This window comes from Nasonia vitripennis, assembly GCF_009193385.2.
Source record: "Nasonia vitripennis strain AsymCx chromosome 3 unlocalized genomic scaffold, Nvit_psr_1.1 chr3_random0011, whole genome shotgun sequence".
NCBI lineage: Eukaryota > Metazoa > Arthropoda > Insecta > Hymenoptera > Pteromalidae > Nasonia > Nasonia vitripennis.
In genome coordinates, this window is record NW_022279631.1 from 655993 (window position 1) to 682068 (window position 26076).

General features: G+C 33.8%; 1 protein-coding gene across 6 annotated transcripts in view; it reads left to right on the top strand.

Moving 5' to 3' along the window:
* Positions 1 to 26076, top strand: part of LOC116416881 (glutamate receptor ionotropic, kainate 2) — a 416816-nt gene that overhangs the window by 331467 nt on the left and 59273 nt on the right. For all 6 annotated transcript variants that reach the window (XM_031927138.2, XM_031927137.2, XM_032601871.1 and 3 more), the window contains one exon: positions 17654 to 17809. In XM_031927138.2, coding sequence (XP_031782998.1) covers positions 17654 to 17809 — 156 coding nt within the window. The remainder of the gene's footprint in view (positions 1 to 17653; positions 17810 to 26076) is intronic.

Here is a 26076-nt window from a genome sequence, read left to right on the forward strand (position 1 = left end):
AAAAACTCAAATAACTCATCAAGATTAACCTGGAATGATCGCGGGACAGTAACGATAGATGGAGTTACTCTTCCAAATTCAAATATCATAGATCTTATAAATGATGCTGTACGTAGTAGAAAAGGCGTGAGAGCTACAGGACGTGAACATTTCGGTTGGTTATTACTCGATGTCGGGATGCCTTTAGAATTTATCGGGAACACTGAATTATATAAAGAAGGAAAAAAATTTACGCCACTATCATTACCTTATTCGAGGTCTAACAACAGTAGTCTTTTATCTAAACAAACGACTCTTCAAAACTCGCCATACACTTCTACACCTATACCTAATAGAAAATCAACTAATGGTTCAACGTCTTTGAATAATAGTTCATATACGGATGCTTCGACAATAATAAATGCAGCAATAGACAACGTGGCCTCCGACGACGATACCGTCGACAGTTCATACAGAGTATGAATTAAAAGAGCTAGAAGAAAAATCGGTAAAAACAGTAGTGGTAGTAATATTATACAAATGGTTGGTTAAAATTTCCTATGTAATTTGTAAAATAAATAAATATGGATGAAGCTAATCAGTTTTTAAATAAAATTTATTATTACCCAAAAGATGAAGCAGGCTACGCAGGAGCCTATCGCCTTGTCGATAAAATCAAGAATAAAGCAGATAAAAATAATATTTACAAGTGGTTAAGAGCCCAAGATGCTTATACATTGCATAAACCAGTACACCGAAAATTTCAAAGACTTCATTATAATGTACCGACTATAGATTCTGTGTGGGAGGGTGATCTTATAGAGCTTACACCATTAAAAACTTATAACGATGATTTTTCATATTTACTAGTGGTTATCGACGTACTAAGTAAATATGTCTTTGTCGAACCTATTAAAGACAAAACTTGTTTAACCGTTACAGAGGCGTTTAAACAAATTCTTTCGAGAAGTAATGATAGAACGCCTATAATATTTCAAACTGATAAAGGTGGTTTTTAGGCCTTAAAATGCAAACTTTCTTAAAATCAAAAAATATAACTCACCAGGTAACTAGAAATCCAGACATTAAAGCAGCTATTGTTGAAAGATTTAATCGTACTTTAAAAGAACGGATGTGGCGTTATTTTACACATAAAACACAAAACGTTACATTGATATTCTGCAAGATCTAGTTTATGGTTACAATAATTCTAGACATTCTACAATTAAGATGGCGCCAGCAGCTGTTACTATATATAATGCCCAACAGGCTAAGCGTAACATGGATCTCAGCTATAAAACACAGGAGAGAAAACCCAAGTACTCAGTTTGTGACATAGTGCGTATAAGCAAAACAAAAGGTACCTTCGAGAAAGGTTATGAGGCTAACTGGTCAGAGGAAGTTTTTAAAATTATCAAAGTATTAAAACATAGAAAACCACCGGTTTACGAGCTCGAGGATTTAAATGGTGAGTTCATAGACGGTATATTTTATGAGGAAGAACTCGCAGTTATAGAAAAAGATTTAACCAACACAGAATACAAAATAGATAAAATTATCAAATCAAGTGGTGAAGTTAAAAAGAAAAAATATTTTTTTAGCTGGGTTGGCTACCCTAGTAAATTTAATTCTTGGATACCTGCTAAAGATATAAAAAAATCTAAACAAAATGAAGAAAAACCAGTTTTATATGATTTTACCTAGTAATAGTAGTATGAAAGTATATCCAGAGAACACCACTGCCTGTTATGTCACGAAGCTACCTCAAGAAATCAATTTGCACGGCTCGTGGGAAGTAGGAATTTCTGAAATACACTACCCGCGCTCATTTTTACATTTAAGAAAAGAAGATAGAGATATAACAATGTTTTCAACTATATCACCTTTATATAGAGATATATACGGCAACCAACCGGTTCATAACCTGGAAGTAACCGCATCTATTCCCTATGGGGTTTATAATAATTTTATAGAATTTTTAGAGCATTTAAATGAAATTCTATTAATAAACAATTCACATATGATATTTAGATTTTCAATTGAACATAACAATACCTACGTTTTTGCCGAACGCACATGCAGTGATGAGCTCTGCAATTTTGAACATTCAGTGCAGATGAGTCGTGCTGCATTAGATATACTAGGCTTTGCTGAGGTTTCTGAACGTATAAAAGTAGACAGTAATCCTGCTATAGCAACTCGCCCGGCTAGTATTCTGAATGCACTACCAAGACAATTGTATATTTATACAGATGTATGTGAACCAACGATTGTTGGTGACGTACAAGCAGCTCTACTGCGTATAGCCCCTGTCAATTACAAGGATTATGTATTTGCTTCTAATCAGTATCAAACTTTTACACCTGTAAACTACGTACCTTTAATAAGGAATTGCTTTCGAACCATTACAATAGATATAAGAGATCATCTGCGCCTTGTAATACCATTTGAGTGTGGAACGTCGACGGTGACACTTCATTTTAGACAAATAACATAACTTTATTTAACATGACGCATTACGTTCATTATTATGAGGCGCAAGTCGGTAGTGGTGGTGTCGAGCATGTATATACAGGAGCACCGTATTTGAAGGGTCATGGTATAGGTAGTTTTCTCGGAGGTCTCTTTCGTAGGGCGTTGCCATTTTTGAAACGAGGTGCTCGCGCAGTAGGAAGAGAAGCACTCAGAGCAGGCAAGCATATAATAGATGATGTAAGTGAAAATAAATCCACATTCAAACAAGCTCTACGTTCGCGAGCCCGTGAATCAGGTCTAAATTTGAAAAGAAAAGCTGAAGAAAAAATAGAGAGTCTCATGGAGGGATCTGGTTATAAAAGTAGACAACAGCGGCGTAAACGCCAGTCGAAAGTTAACCAGCGTAGAAAGCACACTACACGTAAAGCAAAGACGAGGAAAACAAAGAAAGTCAGTCAAAAATCAAGCAAGAAAAGAAAGACACGGAATATTAAGAAGAAAACGCGTTCAGTACGTGATATTTTTGGTCCCGCTTAAGAAAAATGGCTTTTCTTCACGCTCACTCTTGCTAGTGTGCAAAATCCGAACTTGATTTATTCACTCTACCGCCTACTCAGACGTCTATAGAAGGTACTCAATGGATTGAGTATAAACCTGTGACTAGTATTTCTGAAGATTCATATTTAGAATTTCTTATTCCTGGAAACTTAGATGATTATATTGATTTGGCTCATACTATGATAAATCTCAGTGTACGTCTTGAAAAAGGAGATTCACCCATAGAAGATAAGACTTTAGTTGCTCCTGTTAACAACTTCCTGCATAGTATTTTTAACCAAGTGGGCGTGTTTTTTAATCAAAAAGCAGTTTCACCTCCGAGTAACGCTTACGCTTATCGTGCATACATAGAAACATTACTTAATTATTCAGAAGAAGCTAAAAAATCCCATTTGACGTGTGCGCTATGGTGTAATGATACACCTGGCCATATGGATGCAGCTTTACAGACACCTAGCAGTGATGGAAAAACAGTTTTTCCACTAATTTAGGGGCTTGTGCTCGTCGTGACTACACTAAAGGTGGTAAAACTATTGATTTACTGGGCCATTTACACGCTGATGTTTTCAATCAGGAGAAATTTCTCCTCAATGGAGTAGAAGTTAGAGTTCGTCTTATACGTTCCAAAGATGCTTTTTGTTTAATAAACTACAAGGCTGAAAATGTAAAAGTGAAAATTCTGGATGCTTCATTACGAGTACGGCGTGCTAAGATTAATCCCGGGATTTTGCTTGCACACTCAAAAGCTTTATCTAAAGGTACAGCTAAATATCCTTTAACGCGTGTTGAAGTAAAATCCTTTACTTTACACACTGGTATAACCGGAGAAACTTTAGACAACATTATTCTCGGTCAAATACCAAAACGTATAATAATAGGCTTAGTTTCAAATAAAGCTTTTAACGGCAGTAAAAAAGAGAATCCGTTCAATTTTCAACATTTCAACTTAAACTACTTGGCAATGAGTGTAGACGGGATACAAATACCTAGTAGAGCTATACAGCCAAACTATCCAGATAGATATGTAGATGCTTATCATACATTATTTAGTGGCACTGATATTCATTTTGCAAACAATGGAAACGATATATCGAGGACAGATTATCCCCACGGTTATTTTTTATACGCGTTTGACCTCACATCTGATCTATCTGCAAATTGTAATACACACTGGAATCTGATAAAAAATGGCACCATTCGTTTAGAATTACGATTCGAAAGTGTTCTACAACAATCGGTTAATTGCATTGTATATGCCGAATACGACAATATTCTTGAAATTGAGTCAACTCGTCAAGTCATCGTTGATTTTGGAGGCTAGCTATTAGAAATTTTATGATTCACTTACTGTATATAATGACCACTAATTAGCCCTTTTCACTACGTAAGTTAGGCCTCCTACTGATAACAAAACTCATTACGTTGTACGGCATTAGGTATAAATTACAACTCCTTAATATGACCAGCAGTTAGAAAGGTCTTGTGGTTCCTACTCTACACATCTACAACAGCTCGAGATTATGGATTATATAGTCGACGTTTTGGGTTTTCGTGACAGTGCTGACAAGTTCATGATCAAAGAAGTTGCTGTTGTTTCTTTAAATAAAGAGTATATCACTCACTGGATTGCGACTGCACCCCATTCATTCTCAGACTTACCTATCAAAATACAAGTACACAATAATTGGCTTACAAGTAACGTTCACGGTATAGAGTGGTTCGAAGGAGATATTCCATACCGTCAGCTACACGCTAATCTTAGAGAATTAGCAAGAACAGCAAGACAGATTTTTGCTCGTGGTGCTGAAGAGACAAAACTTATACAAAGTATAACTACACGCCATATAGAAAATTTAGAGGATTATAACTGTCCATCTACATATCATTTACCAAAATGAGATATTTTCTGCTGTTATCACGGATCTCTACATCACGGTACTCATAATTGTGCTTTAAATAATGCCTACAGACTTAAAGCACGGGTTAACAAGAACATTGCTCTTTTGACTGCCCTGGATGCTCACTACAGTAATTCGGATCCAAGACTCGTTTATCGAACACCCGCTGATTGTACAGGAGCTAGCGGGTCTTCAACGAGTATACGTGTTGAACCATCTAGTACTCTGGATTATTATTATTCAAAACAACAGAAGAAAAATATTAAATATACAAGACCTCCAACACCTGGCCGCACATTAGAAGAACCAATATACGACGAGGTTTCGAACAGTGGCTATTATACAAACTCAGTACCGTCGCCTAAAACAAACTCTACGTATATACAAGATGAACACGAGTCAAATACGGGATGCTCTACGCTTATTAAGAATACCTTCAGCGGGTGTATTCCCTGCCGACAGGATTCCTCGGACATTGACGAGACCGACGGGATGCATATTTAATACAGATATACACACACAGTCTGGATCTCATTGGGTCGCTTTATACATTGACAGACGGGGCCACGGAGTCTTTTTTGACAGCTATGGAGTACCGCCTGTTTTTCCACACCATATAAGAGCAGTGCAGTGTAATACTATTTTTTATGAGTGGAATACTCTACAATTACAAAGTCTAAACTCTAAAGTGTGTGGTCAGTTTTGTCTGATGTTTTTAGACTATATGAAACGTGGTTATTCATTAGAGAGATTTTGTAAATTATTCACTACTGATTATAGGAGAAATGATAAAATTGTAGAACCTTTTTATAACCGTCTTCGTGGTTTCACAGTCAAATTTAAAAATAGTAGTAAATATAAATATCATGTAGGTAGTGGTCATAAACGTCATTCGAAATATTGTATTCAATCATGTAAACCTAAAATATTATAAACAATTTGTATGTAACATTCCAATTATCACTATTATAACTATTATTAAAAATAAATATTATAAAATTTTATACTACTTTTCTGAATAAATTAATGTAAAAGACATTTGCAATTGTTTAAAAATTATTTATTATTACATTTTTCCTTATTTACCGAAACTGAACATATATCCTGCACCTATTATTTATTTAGTTTTACGTAATTATTATTGATATTTATTATTATTATAATTATTATTATTATTATTATTATATTCATATGAGCGTGTATAGACGCTTTCGAGCAGGTGCTCGCGTGCACACACACATATGCCTGAATGTGGAGATGTGTGTACACATATGCACACATACGGACGTGTACACATATGTATGCATACATACGGACGTGTACACATATGTATGCATACGTACGTGCATGTACACATATGTATGCATACGTGTTAGTAGGTGCAGAAATCTACCTCACCAACACATAGTTAAAAGGACGCCACATGTACACGATGCATTGACAGCTGCTGAAGGGAGGGGGTAACTCCCACAGACGCTACAGCCACGCTATATCGCTGGCTAGAGGGGAGAGGTACACAAACCAACCACTCTGTCCACCATCTTGGACCTAACCTTGTACGAGCGTCAGCTGTTCCCTACAACGGCGGCCATCTTTGTCCCCATCCTTGTACGCCGACTGAGGCTCTTACCTCCCCTCTTTGGCCGCCATCTTGTCCCTATCCTTGCACATATACTACTACTGTAGGAAAAATTGTTTCTTAATGTCCATCATTGACTAAAAATTCAAAGCTTAGTGATAAATTATTTAAATGCATGTTTGCTTATAGAAATAAATGGCGTCACAAGAATCATCGCCAAAAAAATCATAAAACTTGATTTGTTTGCTACAAATATTCCTACCAAAGTCGTAAAATCGTAAATATATTATATCTCTTACAAAAATTAACCTTATTATCCACTGACTTTGAAAAATTATAATCAGGTGTATGATTCATGTTATAATTTTTTGCAAGAGACGTAATATATTTACGATTTTACGACTTTGGTAGGAATATTTGTAGCAAACAAATCAAGTTTTATGATTTTTTTGGCGATGATTCTTGTGACGCCATTTATTTCTATAAGCAAACATGCATTTAGATAATTTATCACTAAGCTTTGAATTTTTAGTCAGTGATGAACATTAAGGAACAATTTTCTCCTACGGTGACTTTCTTTATTTTGATGCTTGCTACCTTTGTGATTTTTTTAGGGTTGCTCTAAGCAATTCATAAGCTTTGCCGCAGGCTTTAAATATGAATTTTAATCATTTTAGCACAATTTTCTGGTTATCTTCATTTTTAGCCAAAGATACAGGGTTTCTGCCATTCTGGGACCCATACAGGAACTTTTGCACTATAAAAAGGTATCTTCATGAATTTTTTGGTGGTCGTAGTCTGGATCAAACTCTTACTTGCACCAATATTAAGGTTTAAATGGCTTTCCTAATAGCACATAATACTTCAAATGATGTGTATTTTAAAATATTTTACCCTGGTAGAAACGTTAACAGTTAATAAGCTAATTTTTGGGCTGCTTAGCTAAGTTGTGGTTAACAATTTAAATAAATAAGAGTTTAAACATTATCAATGCATAGATATACACATTAACTCAAGATAAAACAGAACATTTGCTTGAAATTTGTCAAATGACTGTTACAATCCAGAAATTATAGAAAAATATCTTGCAATCGTGAAAAATCCAAATATTTGTAATAAAAAAGTAACATGCAAACGTTTTAATGCAAGAAAAAAAGGAAAAAACAATTTTTAACTTAAAAATAATACTGTATTGGTATAATAGACACGCATCACTAACATATTAGCAATATTTTGCTTTATTTTTTTACATTCAAATTTGATAATAATGGTCAACTAAACTTAACTTTTTAACGGTTTTCACTCGTTAATTTTCTACCAGGGTAGAAACATTTTAAAAACAATTTAAAGCTGTAAAATAAACATTTTCATAAAATATATGACCCACAGATTTATAAAATATTTTTAAAATGATTGTAAATATGATTGATATGTATGTGATTGTAAATATTGCGAGGGAAATATTGAAAAATATTTTAGGAATACTTTTTGAAATATATTTTCGTTTGATTTAAGCATATTTTGTGAATAATATTTTATAATGTTGCACAAATATGTTATCAAAGTATTTGCATAAATCGCTATCAAATATATCTAAAACATATTTTTGAAAATTTTGTAAATATTGCTTAGAAATATTTTAACCCATTAAAGCCCATGCTAAGACTGGTTGAGATAGCGACAAACAAACTGTGCTATCCTTTGCATAAGTGAAAAATAAAATATACGTATTTTTTCTTATGTCATTTGCAATTGTTTATAACAAATTATTTAAACAAATTACAAAAAAATTCATAATTTTCAAAATCTGAATACGGGAATCGATTCTGGAGGTAAAATAGAGACGAAAACCTATATAACACTTTTTTGTCAGAGTTCAATTTGTTAGTGTAATGTAGGAATAAACAATTGCATGTTGGGGCGAAAAAGTGACCATGTCAAGTCCCAAGCAAAATCTATCTGGAATAGCAAAAAACAAACTGTGCCATCCTTTGCATAGCTGAAAAATAAAATATACGTATTTTTTCTTATGTCATTTGCAATTGTTTATAACAAATTATTTAAACAAATTACAAAAAAATTCATAATTTTCAAAATCTGAATGCGGGAATCGATAAACCATTTTTTTCAAATGTATCATAAGATCTGGGTTGATGAAAAACTTGTCAAAATAAATATGATACTTTTTCAGTTCTTCTCTTTGTGTTTTTTCTAATAAAGTCGAAAGTAACTTTATCACCACTCTAGACCCTAAACCAACGGCAACTAAAGGATATCGTTCATCGATTCCTGATTTACCAGTGTAAATATCAAGATCATATATATACCTATCAGAAGAACAGAGTGCCCATTCTTTTATTCCAAATCTGATGGGTTTATTCCTTATACATTGCTTGATACCAAACCTACCAAAGTATTTTACCATTATCTCATCTATTGATAAATTATAGTCAAAGAAACCATGCATACAATTCTCACGAAACATATAATACAGAGTTCTAACCTTCCAGACTTTATCATTTTGATCAGTGTCTTGAAGTTTATAGAATCGTATGTTCTTTTTTATGGCAACGAAATTATTTCTAGACATAAGTTCCGCAATTACTGAACACTGAAGGATTCGCTTTTTTGACCAGTAATCACGAATACTTTTTCTAGAATTGAAGATAGTAATTATGATTGTAATGAATTTTTCTAGATCATCCATACATAAATCAAAATGATTTTCAGAAGTGGCTTCAATGATATGGTTTTTCATTGATTTCGAAAAGAAAACCTCAAACAACTCCAAAGCATTTTTGGATTGCAATGATGAAATAGGTGAAATATTGAAGTTGCTCTCGACATGAGGAGAAATATCATTCAAAGCATGATTTTTCCAACTGTACTTATGATTCGGTTCCAACAATTTTTGAGTACTTGTGTATGTACTTTTAACATGTTCGTAAGAACCTGATGGTAATTCATTTGATAATGTATCTTCATTTGGATCACCGTCCGAATCTCCATCTGAACTTTCATATTCATTAGGAATGAATGCTACATCAATATGTTGATCTTCATCACTAGCAGAATCTTCAACTAAATCTGGTAGATCTCTAATTCTCCGTCTCGGCATTATCAGTGACGTTACCAATGTAGAACAAAATAAAATCTAAAAGTTTTCCGAAATTATTATTTCAAAGAATAGATCCAATGTATGAATGTTTTCAACCGTTAGCCCGCCACTCAAACGTGATCTCTAACACGGAAGGATTTGCGAAATGAAATAAACTTATCCAATTACAGTATAAGATCTCAAAATTTATCAGTAAAAAATACTGATATGATTCCACATACCATGCAAGAGAATGAAAACACTTATTTGTCAATAGTTTATTTCTACATAAAGATAACAAATTGTACTCTGACAAAAAAGTATTATATAGGTTTTCGTCTCGATTTTACCTCCAGAATCGATTCCCGCATTCAAATTTTGAAAATTATGAATTTTTTTGTAATTTGTTTAAATAATTTGTTATAAACAATTGCAAATGACATAAGAAAAAATACGTATATTTTATTTTTCAGCTATGCAAAGGATGGCACAGTTTGTTTTTTGCTATTCCAGATAGATTTTGCTTGGGACTTGACATGGTCACTTTTTCGCCCCAACATGCAATTGTTTATTCCTACATTACACTAACAAATTGAACTCTGACAAAAAAGTGTTATATAGGTTTTCGTCTCTATTTTACCTCCAGAATCGATTCCCGTATTCAGATTTTGAAAATTATGAATTTTTTTGTAATTTATTTAAATAATTTGTTATAAACAATTGCAAATGACATAAGAAAAATTACGTATATTTTATTTTTCATTTATGCAAAGGATAGCACAGTTTGTTTGTCGCTATCTCAACCAGTCTTAGCATGGGCTTTAATGGGTTAATTTCGTTCACAAAAAATATCGAAATAAAATATTATAAAAAATGTTGAAAACATTTTAAAATAATGTTTTTTAAAAATATTTTAAATGGTTTGTAAAATATTATCAATAAATATTTAACTGCAAGAGTTTAAAACATTTTCTTTCAAAGATTTTATAATGTTGCATTTATATTTTATTCAAATATGTACATAAATCGTGTGACGAGCGAACGCGAATTCGTATTTCGCGCGCTCGCCGCGTCGCGCGATCATTTCAAGCATTAGGGCGACGTTGCCAGTTCGGCGGTACTCGGGAAGCGCGCGCGGAATCAGCGCGCGAGACAGATAGGCAAAGCGCTAGTACAGTCTAGACGTGCGAACTTTTACCGGTATACCACCCGCGATTATCCATATCGACGAGACGTGAGAGAGCATCGACGACCAGAGACCATCCGCTGGAGGAGCACACCCGAGCCACCATCACCTTGAGCACCCGGGGTACCCCAGTATGTCACTGTTTCAGCCGAGAGTGACGCCTCCCGGCCACCCAGGACTTTTCCCCGTCGACAGCCGACGGATACGCGGCGACCGAGAAACCAACGCGCGCGTCGAACTGTAAGTCCGTAACATTAGCTACTGCGCGATTTATAGACCACCGAATCGGCTGCAGACGCCGAGGCCGAGACTCGCTGCCACCGAGTCGTCGGCTCGTCTCCAGTACGAGCCGAGAGTGCGAACTCGCCCTCTCGTGCCACGCATTACATTGTATTAACATCTTGTATATCTTGAATAAAATATTTTTAAAAATGTTAAATACATTTTAAAATTATGATTTTTAGACATATTTTGTAAGACTAGTAAAATATTTTGAATAAATAATAAATTACGAGATTTAAATACATTTTCTTTTAAAGATTTTAAAATATGTATATTGATGAAATATTTTGATACATTTTTATAATCTTTCCAAGTCATATTACTTAGCATTATTTTACAATATTTATAAAACAATTTTTAGAAATGTAAAATTACAAGATTATAATACATTTTCTTAGAAATATTTCAAAATATTTTATTTTTAAAGAATAATTTTTCTTTTATTTAAGTCGAGATAAATAAGAGACTAATTCGGGTAATGCATGTTTTTTTTTAATTTTGTTTTCTACTTAAGTAAGCCTTGTGATAATAATTTTTAAAGTTTGTGTAAAAACATTAAGGAAGTGTGTTTTGATGCATTTTAAGTAGAAATATAGTGGTTTTGTAAAATATCCGTACGGACAGATGTATGTGTGTGACAATGTGTGTGTGTTCGTTCACAGATGCCTATATTTTAGCTTCTACTGATCGGTGGATTTTAATCCTTCTAGTCTTATTTTCTTTGTTTTTACTGTAGCATAATGGAAAAACAGTCCGTTTTTTTAATTAGTGCGCGAAACAAATAATATGGCACAAGACATCCCGTTGCTATATATGAAAGTGTAGTTTCGCATATGCTACACAAAAAACGAGTCCCATGAAAACCACGGTTTCAGCGTCCCACTTGTAATACACAAAAATATAGTTCGATACATATGCACGAAGTAAGCGATCCTCGCACGGGTGTTTTGTCACCCGAGCGAAGCGTGCGGGTATCACTTACTCTGCGCAATTGTTTCGAAATATACTATACAACTTTAAAAAATTATATTTTCTCATTATATTCCATAAAGTTCTATACAAATATAATAATATTAGAAGGTTTTCAATACATTTTCTTAATCAATCTTAAAATATATTAGAAATATTTTGTAGATATATATTTTGATTAAGTTAAGAACGAAATATATCGATCAAATATTAGGAAATATTTTATAATCTTTTTAAGGTTATAAAAATGTTAATTACTTAGCCTCACATATTGCAACTTTTTAAAAATATTCCTTAAAATCTTAAACCGATAATCCAAATTCACTTTTGAAATACATTGGCTCTTTTAAAAACTATGTAACGCATTTAAGTTATAATAACAAAAGATCAAGCTAAGAAGGCACAATTAATTTGCAAAAAAAATTAACACATTGCAGAAATCTGTGTTACCGACACCTTATTTTATATTTGAAATATTTATAATACCAAAAATGGTATTTTGAATTCATATAATTGTAGAAATAATTTACAAAACTACATAGTTAGTATACAATCGCGAAATTTTCGTAGTGGTACATAAGTAACATTTTTAAATGTGATTAAGTCCATCAATAGCGTAACGAGTTGAGTGCCAGACTGTCAGGCAGAAGATCGCCGGTTCAAATCCCCGCCACGTCAAGGTTTTTTAATTCTTGAATTCTTTCAAATATATATCCATAGAATATTTTAAAATATAATATTTATAATATATAAATAATTTATAAATTACAGAAACTTGCATGTCCCAAAAACATAAATAAAATGTTCATAAGACCGTGCAAAACTAAAATTCACATATAATTTTTTTTAATTTTTTCTGCACATATTTTAAAAATATTTTGAAATATTTCATTAAAATATTGTATATCAATATTTTTAGAATAATTTATGAATATTTCTTCGTTACTTAAGGAACTAAAAATAATTGTACGATAATTAATAAATATTTCAGAATATTGTAATAGATTTTGCAAATATTTCCAAATGTTTCTCTTAGGTTCGGCGGCAATTTATCAACGCAATATTTTTGTAAACTTTAAATAATATTGAAAAATATTTTAAAATATGTTAAATATGTTTTCAAAATGTTTAAAAACGATATTGAAATATTTTTTTGCAATATTTTTTAGAAATATTTTTACCATAGGACAAATAAGATTGTAACAATATTTTAGAAACATTTCATTAGTGATGTAAAATATTTTAAAAATATTTTTGTGCTGTTAGGGTTATAAGATAGGTATAACATATATACACACACATATATATATATATATATATATATATATGTATGGGCAACATGTAAATAGTGTGCTTTGAATCATAAATAATAATAAACAAAAAAAAATATGTTAGTTCTTAAGAAAATATGTGAATAGCTTCACAACACACAGGAAAATTTAAATAACTCAAAATTTTTAAGGCCCAACAATTTTAAAGCACAAGAATATTAAGGTTAAAAATGTTAAGACCCAAAAATATTAAGGCCTAAAAATTTTAATGCCCAAAAATTTCAAAGCCGAAAAATCTTAAGGCCCAAAATTATATCCGCCTCATAGATGATGTCTAGGTGTCAGGGTACACCTAGTTGTTAAGTTATTGAGAAAAGATGTGAATCGCTTTACAGGTACATTAAGCACTTTAGTATAATAGTGTGAAATGCTCACCTTCTTTCGCATTTTAATACATTGAAAATAAGTAAGGTCAATTATTATAAGCAAATCAATCGATACCCTTCCCACTATAATGCAGTGTATAGTAAAATACGCTCTCGATAGCACAAAGTATAACACTATACTTGGCATCGGGATACTATCAAACTATCATTAAACAGACCCTAAATACGAAACCGATACTAATTGACACATTAAATAATTAACGGAATAGATAAGAACAAGGAACGACAACGTAAGGCGAAGTAAGAATAAAAACAAAATTAAATTCGAATGTTGACAAGTAAAATCAGTTAAGAAATCAATAATAATAGTACACTCACGTAAGATAATAATGATAAATTAGAACAAAAACATTATAATGTAAAGACACACCGATATACACGCACATCTTACGACTCTACGGCAAGAGACCAAGCAAAGCACACCAATACGCACGCACACATTGCGGTTCTACAGCAGCGGCAAGAGACCAAGCGGAGCATACCAATATGCACGCACACATTACGACTCTACGGCAGGAGACTAAGCAGAACACACCGATACTAAAACCGAGCTGCTACAAAATATAACGAATACAGCACAGCACAAGTAGAGAGAAAAATAAGAAGCCTACTGTACACCATGGACCGCACATACCCGAAAGCGATGCACGTGCAATGAAGGGGAAACCCACAGAGCGCGCAGCGCTATCGGCAAGTGACACATAAGTCACGCGCTCTGGAAGCTCGAGAAGCCGCCAAAGAGGACACCGCACGAGTCGGCTCAAAACGCAAAGAGGAGCTTCTATAAGCCTGCAGATAAGAAAAAGTAAATCAGAGGCGAGTTGACAGGAGAGGAGCACAAGGGGACCAGATGTACTAGAGGAGAGGATTTTTACTCTGGTTTTCTGATTGGCCCTCCCTGCAACGTCACATGCATTAAACGCTCCAAATAAGGCAAGAAGCTGCATCTAGGCCTCCTAATTGGCCAAACACCCACCCCGCCGAGGAGACGAAAATCGGAGATCGCCTCTGCTACAAGAGCATAAAAGAACCCAGAAACAGGCCCTCACGTCCTCAGTCTACTCTAAATCATCGCCACCCGCAAGCTCTGCCCGAATTCGGTTCGGTGTTTCGCGACTTAGAATAATTTCGGTGTCCTAGAACTTAGAATATTTTCGACCGTTCGGGACTTAGAATATTTCTGATAGTACAAAACCTTAGGATATTTTCTTTTTATCATTCATAACTTAGAAGAATTTCGGCCGTGTAACACTTATAAAATTTTCACTTTATCGAACTAGTATACTTACATTGTTATTCGTCATTCTTGACAAACCAAAATAATTAACGAAACGTCAGATATTTGCGAGCGAGCGTTATTTACAAGTTGTTTAAAATTGAATAAAATAGAAAAAAAACGAAATCGCGAGTGTATTTTAAACCTGGAAACTCCTGACTCCTTGCGAACCAATCCACCCTCGCATTTACTCCGCTTCGGAAGCTGAGCCAAAGCTGCTGAGAGGACGTGCTGGTAGCCGAGCAGTTCAGTAGCAGAGAATAAAACAAGGTAAGAGACTTTAATTAAATAAGCATGCCTCAATCGTGCACTTCTCTCTTTCTCTCTCATGATTAGAAATCCAAGTAGCTTCTCGAATATCACGAATTCGCGATAAAGATATCACGATTAGAGGCACATCCATTTGACGAATTACCCGAAAAGCAGCGGAATCAAAATTTAGAACTAAATTTGTGCGTGTAACGGGGACTAGTGCAATTTCAAAACACTTTCCGGCGGCTACTGGAGGCCGTTTTATTAAATAGATCGCGAAGGTAGTCAAGCACCGACGGCGCTCAGCTTCACGCTCTGAAGTTTTGTCCTCGTCCGTGCTTATGAAAGCAAAATAACCCGTAGAGCTACTGTTCGGTGACTTAGCTGCTACTCCATGCTCTCCGAGATCAGTAATTTATTTAAACAACACCTCGGCACATCGGAGAAAGGCGAGCGAAGGGAGTATAAATCAAAAACCATAGTGCTTAAACCCAACTACACCACGCTCCCCGAGCTCAATCATTTATTTAATCAACACCTCGGCACATCGAAGGAAGGCGAGCGAAGCGAATATAAATCAGAAACCAAAGTGCTTAAACCCAACTACTGAGCTTTCAATAGCTTAGGACATAACAATAGTAAAAGTAGATATCAAAGGTGAAATGAACATTAGAATACGAAGAATACAGATAAGGACAATACAAAGATAAACTCATGCAAAAGGAGTCAAAACTTATAATTTCCATCATTTTAATGTTATTATAATTGCATTATGTTTGAGTATCATCGCAGGTTGTATTTTAAGAGTATATAGCATACTTCTGAGATGTAATATACCCTAAAAATAAACGAAAAATAACATGTGCATTGAGCATTATCGTTTGCCAATTTTTGTAGGTACCAAATTGCATTTTTATATCATGTAAGCATAATTTGACTGGTTTTTTGACGATCATTGAAGCTTTATTATTAATTTTTAAATGTCAGTTTTTTTAGGACAGGAGTGTCGGTCGAGCGCTTACCGGTTGTCGTTTCTCTTGAGTTTACAACAGATAGCCAATTGCTCGCAAATAATCCAGAATTTGCACTATGTGTTACGGGACCCGAAACCATAAGATGCCACAGGGATCAAAACCCTAGTTTGCCCAAAATCAAATCAACCGTATTAATGTTCTGCACTTTAACTATTCTTTTAATCTTAGAATTATCTGCATTTGCCTCTTTCAAGCGGGTTACAAACCTTGTGGAACTTCATTATATTACAACATTTGTTTAATTACTCACGTACATTGTCAATTAATTTTTATCATGCCTCTTATTGAATACGCAACATACAGTGAAAGGAACTTCGATTCGGCCGGGGCCTACGATATCTCTTGCAATTTTCGCCCAAATAAAACTAATAAAAGTAAAAGAAATTGCACACTTATGTCTACCCATACAAACCAATTATTTAACATCATCATATTTTTGACACGCAACATCATTCAAATTTGTCTTGGCTTTGTCTGCAGTGATATAACAAAATTACTAATACTTAGATGTTAAATATCCTTCGTTATACTTCAAGAGTTCATTTAATAACCTATATTTTGTCTGGTTACAGAACTTTGAATAATCGTAAATATTCCCAAAGTTGAATCCATTTAGGTGTGTAATAAGAGACAGCCAAGCATTTATTTTGATATAATTTGATAGTCCATGAAAAACTGCTTGAATGTTATCTGGTAGAAGATACGTATGTTTTTTTTTATGATGACATGACTGTGATATAGCCAAATTCACTATTAGAAATTTGATCTATTGTTGTTATTTTAAAAATATAATGTATAAAATCTTTAACGTAACTAACGTAAAAATTTTACAAAACCAACTTTTTATAGCCTAAGTATAGTAGTGTAAAATTATCGTACAATCATGATCATACATTAAGTTCAAAGTTTATCAATAAATAACATATTTGCGGCTAGCAAGAGGAGATTCATGCATTTCTCCTCTAGATGCAGCGCGTAAATAACATAATATTGCATACTTAAATACTGTGGATCGAGTATTGGCTTAGGAAGCTTGGCAACGTGATAAACTTTAAGGTTCTTGTTTAGGTAGAAGAACTGCAGCAAACGCTGATACTGTGGTACATTACGATAAAAGGACCTAAATCAGGTGATTTTTTACAAGCGTAGTTTTAGAGAAGAGCGAGTGTGGATACACTTTTGCAGAGCACAAGTATCGTATATTATTTTTCTTATTTACGTGCATAAATATATGCTGATAAGACCATGAAAGGAAGTAGTTATGAGTGTTAGAATTTATACAAGAATATATGCGCCAGTCGTGCCTATTTCCCCTAGTTTTCAATACTTTAGATTTTTTGTATGTTTAAAGGACTTACACGCAGTGGATCTTAGTGAATTCAAGCACGGAGGAACAAATATTACAGCATTCAGAATAGTAAACCCAGAAAAAACGCAGAATGTAGTACAGGACTGGATCTTTGGAGAGCAACGATATCTTAGAAAGCTCAATATGGATCAAACTGAGGTAAGTAACAATTTAATCTATAATATTATTATTTATATATTTTTTTATAATTTATAGAAGTAATTGGACCTTATTAGATGACTTTACGGTGACATGCAAAGTAATACTAAACTTTGTTATCTTCTTCTAGGACTAAATGATTCTATAATACGTTGTAATACTATTACGTCCTGACTACCCTTTATAGAATAGTCAAAACGTAGTGATATGAGTAGTTGCAAAGGCTGTAATAAATGTTAATCCGCGCCTAACACTCGCACTATTAGTAAATAAATAAGAAGAACTTACCTTTGAGTACTGCGATGTCTAGTCTACAAATGCAGATTCAAGTTCGTTCTAGATGGGTAGGATTTCGTTGTAAAGAAATTTTAAAACACGAATTCTATTCCACTGTAACTTTATTGTTTATTCGGATAACTATATAAAATTTTCGTACAATATTGTTTACTTTTAACAGAGATGAAATGTGATTTTTGTATTTATAATTGAAGCTGCTTTTGCAAATGAGTTAACCTTAGATTCATCAGGACGTGAGCGCAAGATCTGGAGAATCGCCGGCGAAACTATTGTTACCTCCTCAACCCTCTGGGCTCACAGTAGCAGAGGGAGGCAGCAATCTTTCGGGATGTAGGTTAGGATTTTACGGTGGCACTGGGTGTTGTCCACGTGTGCTAACCTAGACAAGGCTCGGTGTCGTTCGAATGTTCCGGGTTGCCGTGTGTGCCTTATAAAGGCGCGTGGCGCAGATGTGTATAGATGTGTTCACGCCTGGCGCGTCGCCGCTGATGTGTATAGGTGTGTTTACGCCTGGAGCGTCGCCGCTGAGTCGCTCGCCTGCTGCCGCGCTCCGCGCTCTTGCGAACTCGCCTTGCGGATGTTGCGCGCGCGCTCAATCTGCGTCGTGCGAATTCGCCTTTTGTTTGTTGCTTCTAAAATGCTTCTAAATGATAAGCAATAATACAATTTTTTTTGTAACTTGATAGTTGTAAGTTTAGATGTGTAAAATGTAAATAGGGCGGTCTTACTGCCAAATCTGGGACCCGAGGACTTACATCGTAGGATGTTATCTTTGTATTATAAGCAGTCTATTCTTCGAAACAATAATGCCCAAAGTAAACATTTTTTTTATATTCAAACTCAACTTTTAATTAATACTTTTTATTAATTATTATTAATTAATATCAAACTAGTACATTTCTCACTTCGTATACGTTTGATTCTCTGGCAACGAAACTATTCAAAATTTTCCAAAATTCCACACCATCTATTTAAGTCTTCACTTCTATCGGCTGTCCCAGAGACAGCCACATTTTTCTAATTGATCAGTATATAACTTAACTTACGTTAAGTAAGCCCATTATTGACTAAAAAAATGTTGTTAATTCATTATGATTAAATATAATAAACTGGACTTTGGTTGATTGATCTCAGTTCTTTATCTGTTATTTCGTTGCGGAATATATTAAACTCGCCTAACCTTTTGATATGAAAAGTAAATTTTTTGAGATTTTAGTCTATTTTAGTAATTTCTTTTAGGTATTTCTGTTGTAATATGTGAATTTATACAGTCGTAATACTTAAAATGGTACTCGTCGCGCAATCTATTGGTTTGCGACGATTTCGTGCAGTCAGACAAGCTCACGCGAGAGCAAGCGTATCGCGCATGCCTCGCGACTATACTCTAAGCGCCTATACTACACTGTACACTCTCGTTCGTAGAGTCAGACTATACCGCACTGTACTACATAATCTCTCTCGACTACAAGACTCCGATGTGAGCGGACGCACTGCCGACTAGACTTACATCATACATGGACGGCGTTTTGGTGTACAGCATAGCCGATGACGAGGTCTAGATAGTTCGCACTTGGTTTTGGTGTCTAGGTGTAGAAATCATTCAAGGGTAGTGTATCAAAACAATCAGTGATTTCATGTTAGTGATAAAAATGTTACAATGAAACCATGGTCAAAAGGTGCTAAAGATGCTTATATTTAATTTTTATGAGAAAGATAAAATTGTTGGAGTATGTGGATAAATAATAACACTGTGAGGTTAATTAATAATCTAATATATTTATAATAGTAGTGGCAATATAGCCTAGTGGCCTATAGTAGTGGCAATATAGCCTAGTGGCCTATAGTAGTGGCAATATAGCCTAGTGGCTATATTGCCACTACTATAGGCAATAGGCGCCACGCGCCTTTATAAGGCACACAAGGCAACCCGGAACATTCGAACGACACCGAGCCTTGTCTAGGTTAGCACACGTGGACAACACTCAGTGCCACCGTAAAATCCTAACCTGCATCCCGAAAGATTGCTGCCTCCCTCTGCTACTGTGAGCCCAGAGGGTTGAGGAGGTAACAATAGTTTCGCCGGCGATTCTCCAGATCTTGCGCTCACGTCCTGATGAATCTAAGGTTAACTCTTAACTGCAATGTTTTGGGCCCCAAGGTGTCACGTCGTGCGACTCATCGCATGAATTTATTAAAAATCTGAAAGAATGATAATCATTAGAATACAAGCGTTGAAATTGAAACTCTTAAAAGAATGCATTGCATGCGCTGTACGGTTTCGCACACGGTGGAATGCATGTCAGTGTCGAATCAGCTTACTATTGTTTGATTTAAAAATATGCTTTATTATTGTTAGGAATATAAAAACAGACTCTTTTTTGCCTCTTTCCCCTATCCAGATCCTGGAACCGATGGACTATCCAGTTTCTCGGGAAAATATATACTGTTACACTGTAGTGACGTTAGCAGGCGTTTGATAGAGCTGAATAATGCTCCAATCAGATGTATTGATTATCCGTAAATCGTGTGAATAGTATATCATCTTATAATTGTATCAATTATTAATTTTCCAATGTGCAAAATTATTAATATCATTAAAAATGCAGATGAAAATGAACCCCATGTCGTTAGTTTTTCAATTATTAATTTTCCAATGTGCAAAATTATTAATATCATTAAAAATGCAGATGAAAATGAACCCCATGTCGTTAGTTTTTCAATTATTAAGTGCCAGGTGATATCGGCGTTGTGTTTTAGTAAATTTTCTGTAAAAATTTCTCCTGGCGTGTGTTCTCCTGCCATTTCTCTTGCTATTACGTTTAAAAGTGATGCTTTTTCCATTGGGAACATCAGTTGTTGTACTTTATCCAAATCGTTTTGTGAATACACCCCGCTTGTAGCTAGTCCTTCTGTTGATTCAAAAGTCAAGCCGAATTTCGTATTTGGTTTTAACACATTCGGTGCTTATGTTTTAATAGGTTTTGGTACAAATTTTATCCATTTTTCAGCTATTCCATAATACGTAGGTATAATAGAATTGCAATCTACTTGCATGCCTCTTTTTATTAAAATATTAGTTTTTGGTGTTAAAAACCAAGTTTCATTGCCTGCTAATACTGGCAAATGATTATAACATTCATTAAGGTGTAAGGTCTTGACTGTTTTTTGAATACATTTTATGAATTGTACTACTTCTCCAGCAACTCTTGCAATATATCCGGGTTGTTTCATGATGTTATAGGCAAAAATTCATCTGGTGCTAACGTGGCTATGGATACGGAATTCTGGATAACCTTCCTTGCCAATTCGCATTTTTTGGTTAATATATTTACGTATAAATTATTGATCTACTTTCTTAAATGTTTCTTAATGTATCCAAACTTCGAATTTATGTAAGTAAATAAATTCAAATTCACAGAATGATCATTATTCACTCTATCAGTTTCGTAAAAATACATATTTAGTTTACTATCTTTCTCTGCAATCAATAGTTTTGGCTGTTCTGTTCTTATAAACTCTCGATTACAATGCATCATTTTATTCTTAGTAGATAACGCGAATGTGATATCGTTAGATCTAACCGCATAAACAATTTCTTTATTTTCATTACTAGTATATTTAGTCACAATACCTTTAAATAGAATGTCGTACGCATTTTCAAAGCATTCGCCCGTGGGCAAAACGTCCCAAAACGTATGGCCGCCTTCCATATCCATACAATTTTTATCCGAAAATTTACATGCTACTCCTGAACTTAGCACAAACTTGTCATTATTAAGGTTTACTCTAGCTGTATTTTCTATTAATGTGATTTTGATTAAGCCATGAATAAACACTCTTTAGGCATATTAAAGGTATAATAAATAAAAGCAAGAGGAAATAATATATATGGAAGACACTCAGAGTATTTATTATGAAACATTTAGGCGCGGTAACCTTGTATATTTATTCGAGCTCCTGCTTGAACGATAGCACAGAGCAATCTGTGATGTTCGATCTGTCAACGCTCGTGACTCGCACTGTTCTCGGTTCGCTCTACTCCGTGTATCAAAACAGTGGTAGATATACACAAAATATGAATTGCTGAAATACTCTTATAAAAACACACTCTATTCCAAGAATATACATGAAATCGGATTAAATTTTAGCAGCTACTCGCGTTACGTCTAATGACCTACTGAACTTGCTAATAGTAGCAAAAACGCGGAAATAGAGCAAAACGTAAACATACGCTAAATCAGTTAGAGCAAAACTATCAGCATAGGAAGGGCCTGAACAAGACTTGCCATTCGCACTTCCTGCAAAATCCATGCCTTTCATCGTTGTTACATTTATTCTTAAATTTGATTTAGTATGAATGTTGTCATATTTGAACATACCTGTTTCATGAATAGCTTTACATTGTTCATGACTTATCTCTTCGATTGTTGTTCTGCATTTTCCGTTGGTATAAGGTGTCCAAATATCCCGCAGTCGAAGATTGTTTGATGAATTTCGATTTTACATTGAATAATCGGTACTGCCCTGGAGTCTGCTATTTGCACGAGTTCTATTGCGACGCTTGACGAGTTGACTTGCTTGGTGTGGAAATCGCATTCTCCTGAGTCGAGTAGCGAAAATGTAATATTTTATGTTGCAGCTCCACAGTCATATCCAATAACTGCTACAGTTACTTTAATGATTGCAGTAAAAATTATTATGTTGATGATCATGATTATTTTTCCTAAAACAGAAAATTATATTAGTTTTTTTTTTATAAATAATTAGTTTATTAGCATGCACTGGGTTTCGCTTCCCGTTTATGTTTATTATGATATTGCTATTCTCGCAGATCTCTAGTATTTCAAAGGGTCCTAAATTTAGATTTTTTTTCTAATTTTCCGGGTTTTGGTTCTTTTATAAGCTAAACTTAATCCCCTTTTTGTATATAATATATTATATATATAATAATATTTTGTCTCTGTCCCTTAATTCAATATATTCTATATAATTTAGACAAATTACTACTTTTATGTCAGAATGTTGAAAATGTCAACTAAAATTTCTTCTATTTCCGGCCAGTTGATGCTATTTATTTTTAAATCTTTGGAAATGCTACAACTTTTAACTTTTTTGTATATCATGATTTCTCTTAGAAGCTCAAAGTTTTTTAATACATTTTCTTTTACCCTGGTGGCTGATTGACCTGTATCCATGCATATTATAAATAGTTTCTTCGAATTCAAATTAATAATTTCAATTTTGTTTATATTTAAATATTTATTAGCCATAGAACTTTTGCTATTCATAAACCACTCTGTTTTAATTAATTTTTACTTAATTTTGCAATTTTTTCTGCTCTTTTTCCGCTAACGTTAAGTATATAGAACCACAGTGTGAAGTTGCTTCCTCGTATTGTCCATGTTGCAAAATTTTGTTTGCAATATTCCTCAGTTTCTTCTTTTTCTGTACTTTCGAGAGTTTCATTAATGTTTCCTATAAATTGCTGCATATGCACCTTTCAATCGTGAATAAAATCTGTAAGTCTTACAAGGAAAGGTACCCAACCCGAACTCACCGATTTTGACGATTTTCATATATGTTGTAGAACATAAAAAAATAAGAGACACGTATTTTTTTTTATCGGCTAATTTTCACTTTTAAGGGGTAAAAACCTCCCCTAAAGTTAACCCCCAAAAAGCGTTTTTTTTTAAATATCTCGGCTTAAAATTAATATTTTTCAATGAAACAAATTGGAGGTTATTTCTTACAAAAAGAGCAAGTATTTCATGGTGATTTGAAGAGTAAGAGTAGCATCCCCTATTTTTTAGGGGTTGAAAACATATATTTTTTGGCATAATTTTATAATAAAAATGTTTAAACCGACTAAAAAAAATTGGAAAAAATGTTTAAACATCCTTAATAACAAAATTTAGTTGACGTCTTTCGGTGTTTTCATAAATATTACCCCTAAGGGGGTAAACCACCCCTAACACAAAATAACTGTAAATATGTAATTCAATACATAATATTTCGTAGAAAGTTTGTATATAGAGGTTTTCGAGGTCGCTGATTACAAATCTGTTATCAGATTTTGAAAATTCAAAATGGCGGAACCAATAGGACGGAAATATCGAAAAAAAATTTTATATAATAAAAAACTTTTAAACGACTAAAGAAATTGGAAAAAATTTGTAAACATCTATAATAAATAAATTAAGTTTTTCGATTTTTTCATAGATACTACCCTTTAGGGGGTAAATCACCCCTAACACAAAATAACTATAAGTATACTTCAATCCATAATATTTTGTAGAAGGTTTGTATATAAGGGTTTTCGAGATCGCTCTTTGCAAATCTGATATCAGATTTTGAAAATTCAAAATGGCGGAACCAATGTGGTGGACGAAAATGTCGAAAAAAAATTTTAACTTTCATAAAAACTTGTTATAAATGTGTTATCTTTGTAGCCTGTACATGTGAACTAAAGAGCCTTAAACCCTAAATCCCTAAAGAACAAATAGGCTAAATGGTTGTGCTTTTTAACCAAACCACCTAAAATTCCTAAATTTGTAAACAAGAACATTCTGTGTGTGAAGCAGTTTTATAATTTCCGTAGAAATTGTTATCAGAATGTTATTGAAATTCCTTTATTGTAAATTCAACTTATAATGTATTTTTGTTTATAATATTAGAGTATAATAATAATCTACAATCTTTTATCTTTTGCCATAGTGCATTTTTTGTATTGAGCATAAAATATATTATTTTACGATGTTTTTACAATAATGGTAGTCCTCATAAAAGTGTTTAAAGCACAATGCTTTTTTGCACCAACCACATCGTACAATTGCAATGTTTGTGCACCCTTCTATTTCACAATGTGTTGCACAAGACTTTCCAAAACTGAAATCTATAGGATTATCAAATTTATCTGGTTTTTCATTGACGTAACCGCTTTTATACCAGGAATATTTAAACAAATCTATATATCTCGGTGAAGACAGTTGGTTGTGAACCAATGATTGAAGTTTAATTATATTATTTCTCACATGTAAATTCATATCATGATCCATTAACATTACATTATCAGAAAATGTTCGGACAAAGTTTTTCCAAATACGGAATCCATAGACATCAAGTGGTTGTATTTTTCCTGTGGTTCCAGTTGGAATTTTTTTATGTTAATAATTTTATTTTGTGGCATTGTTTCTTCTATAACTTTGTCACAATGACCACTCCAAGAATCAAGTAATAGTATTGAGTGATGGACTACATAGGGATAAAATATTTTTTCCAACCAGATTTTGAAGTGATCTGCAATTAAACGACTTACTAATTAACTGATCAACGATATTACAATGTAAAAATTGTGATTAGTTCCCTTACTTGTTGTTAATTTTCCAGATTTGGATGCTTCCACGTACACGTTTTCTGGTCTAAATATGTTTTGTTCTACAATAGGGCCAAACTTGCCACTTGGTTCCTTTAAAACAAGAAATAGCGGTGACAACAGTTGTCCAGTAGCTGATATTAGTGGCTGTATAGTATAACTATGCGTTGTTGCTGAAATTGACTGTACCAGACATTGCACTTGCTTTTCTCCTTCTACTGCTAATGTTCTTCCAGAATGCATTTCTAGCTGAAATCCGCTCTGATCTGTATTATACAAATTTTCGAGTCCAATCCTTGGTATACACGATTTAACGTCATCGATAAATGCTTCAGCTTTAGCCGTAAGTTCTGCACTACTTTCTAGTGTTTTTCTTGTTATGAACTTATTTATTTTCCTAGAAACTATTCGGTGTGCTTGCTTAAATTTGAGTAACCAATGTTTAGAAGCTTTGAATCTAATATCATCAAAACCAATTTCTTTTTTAGCTTGTAAGGCCCATCGAATTATATCTTCATCATGGATAATTGAACCACTGTCGAGAGCTGCTTGAAAATTATCCAGGGTATACTGACAAATTTGTGCTACTTTTTCTCTA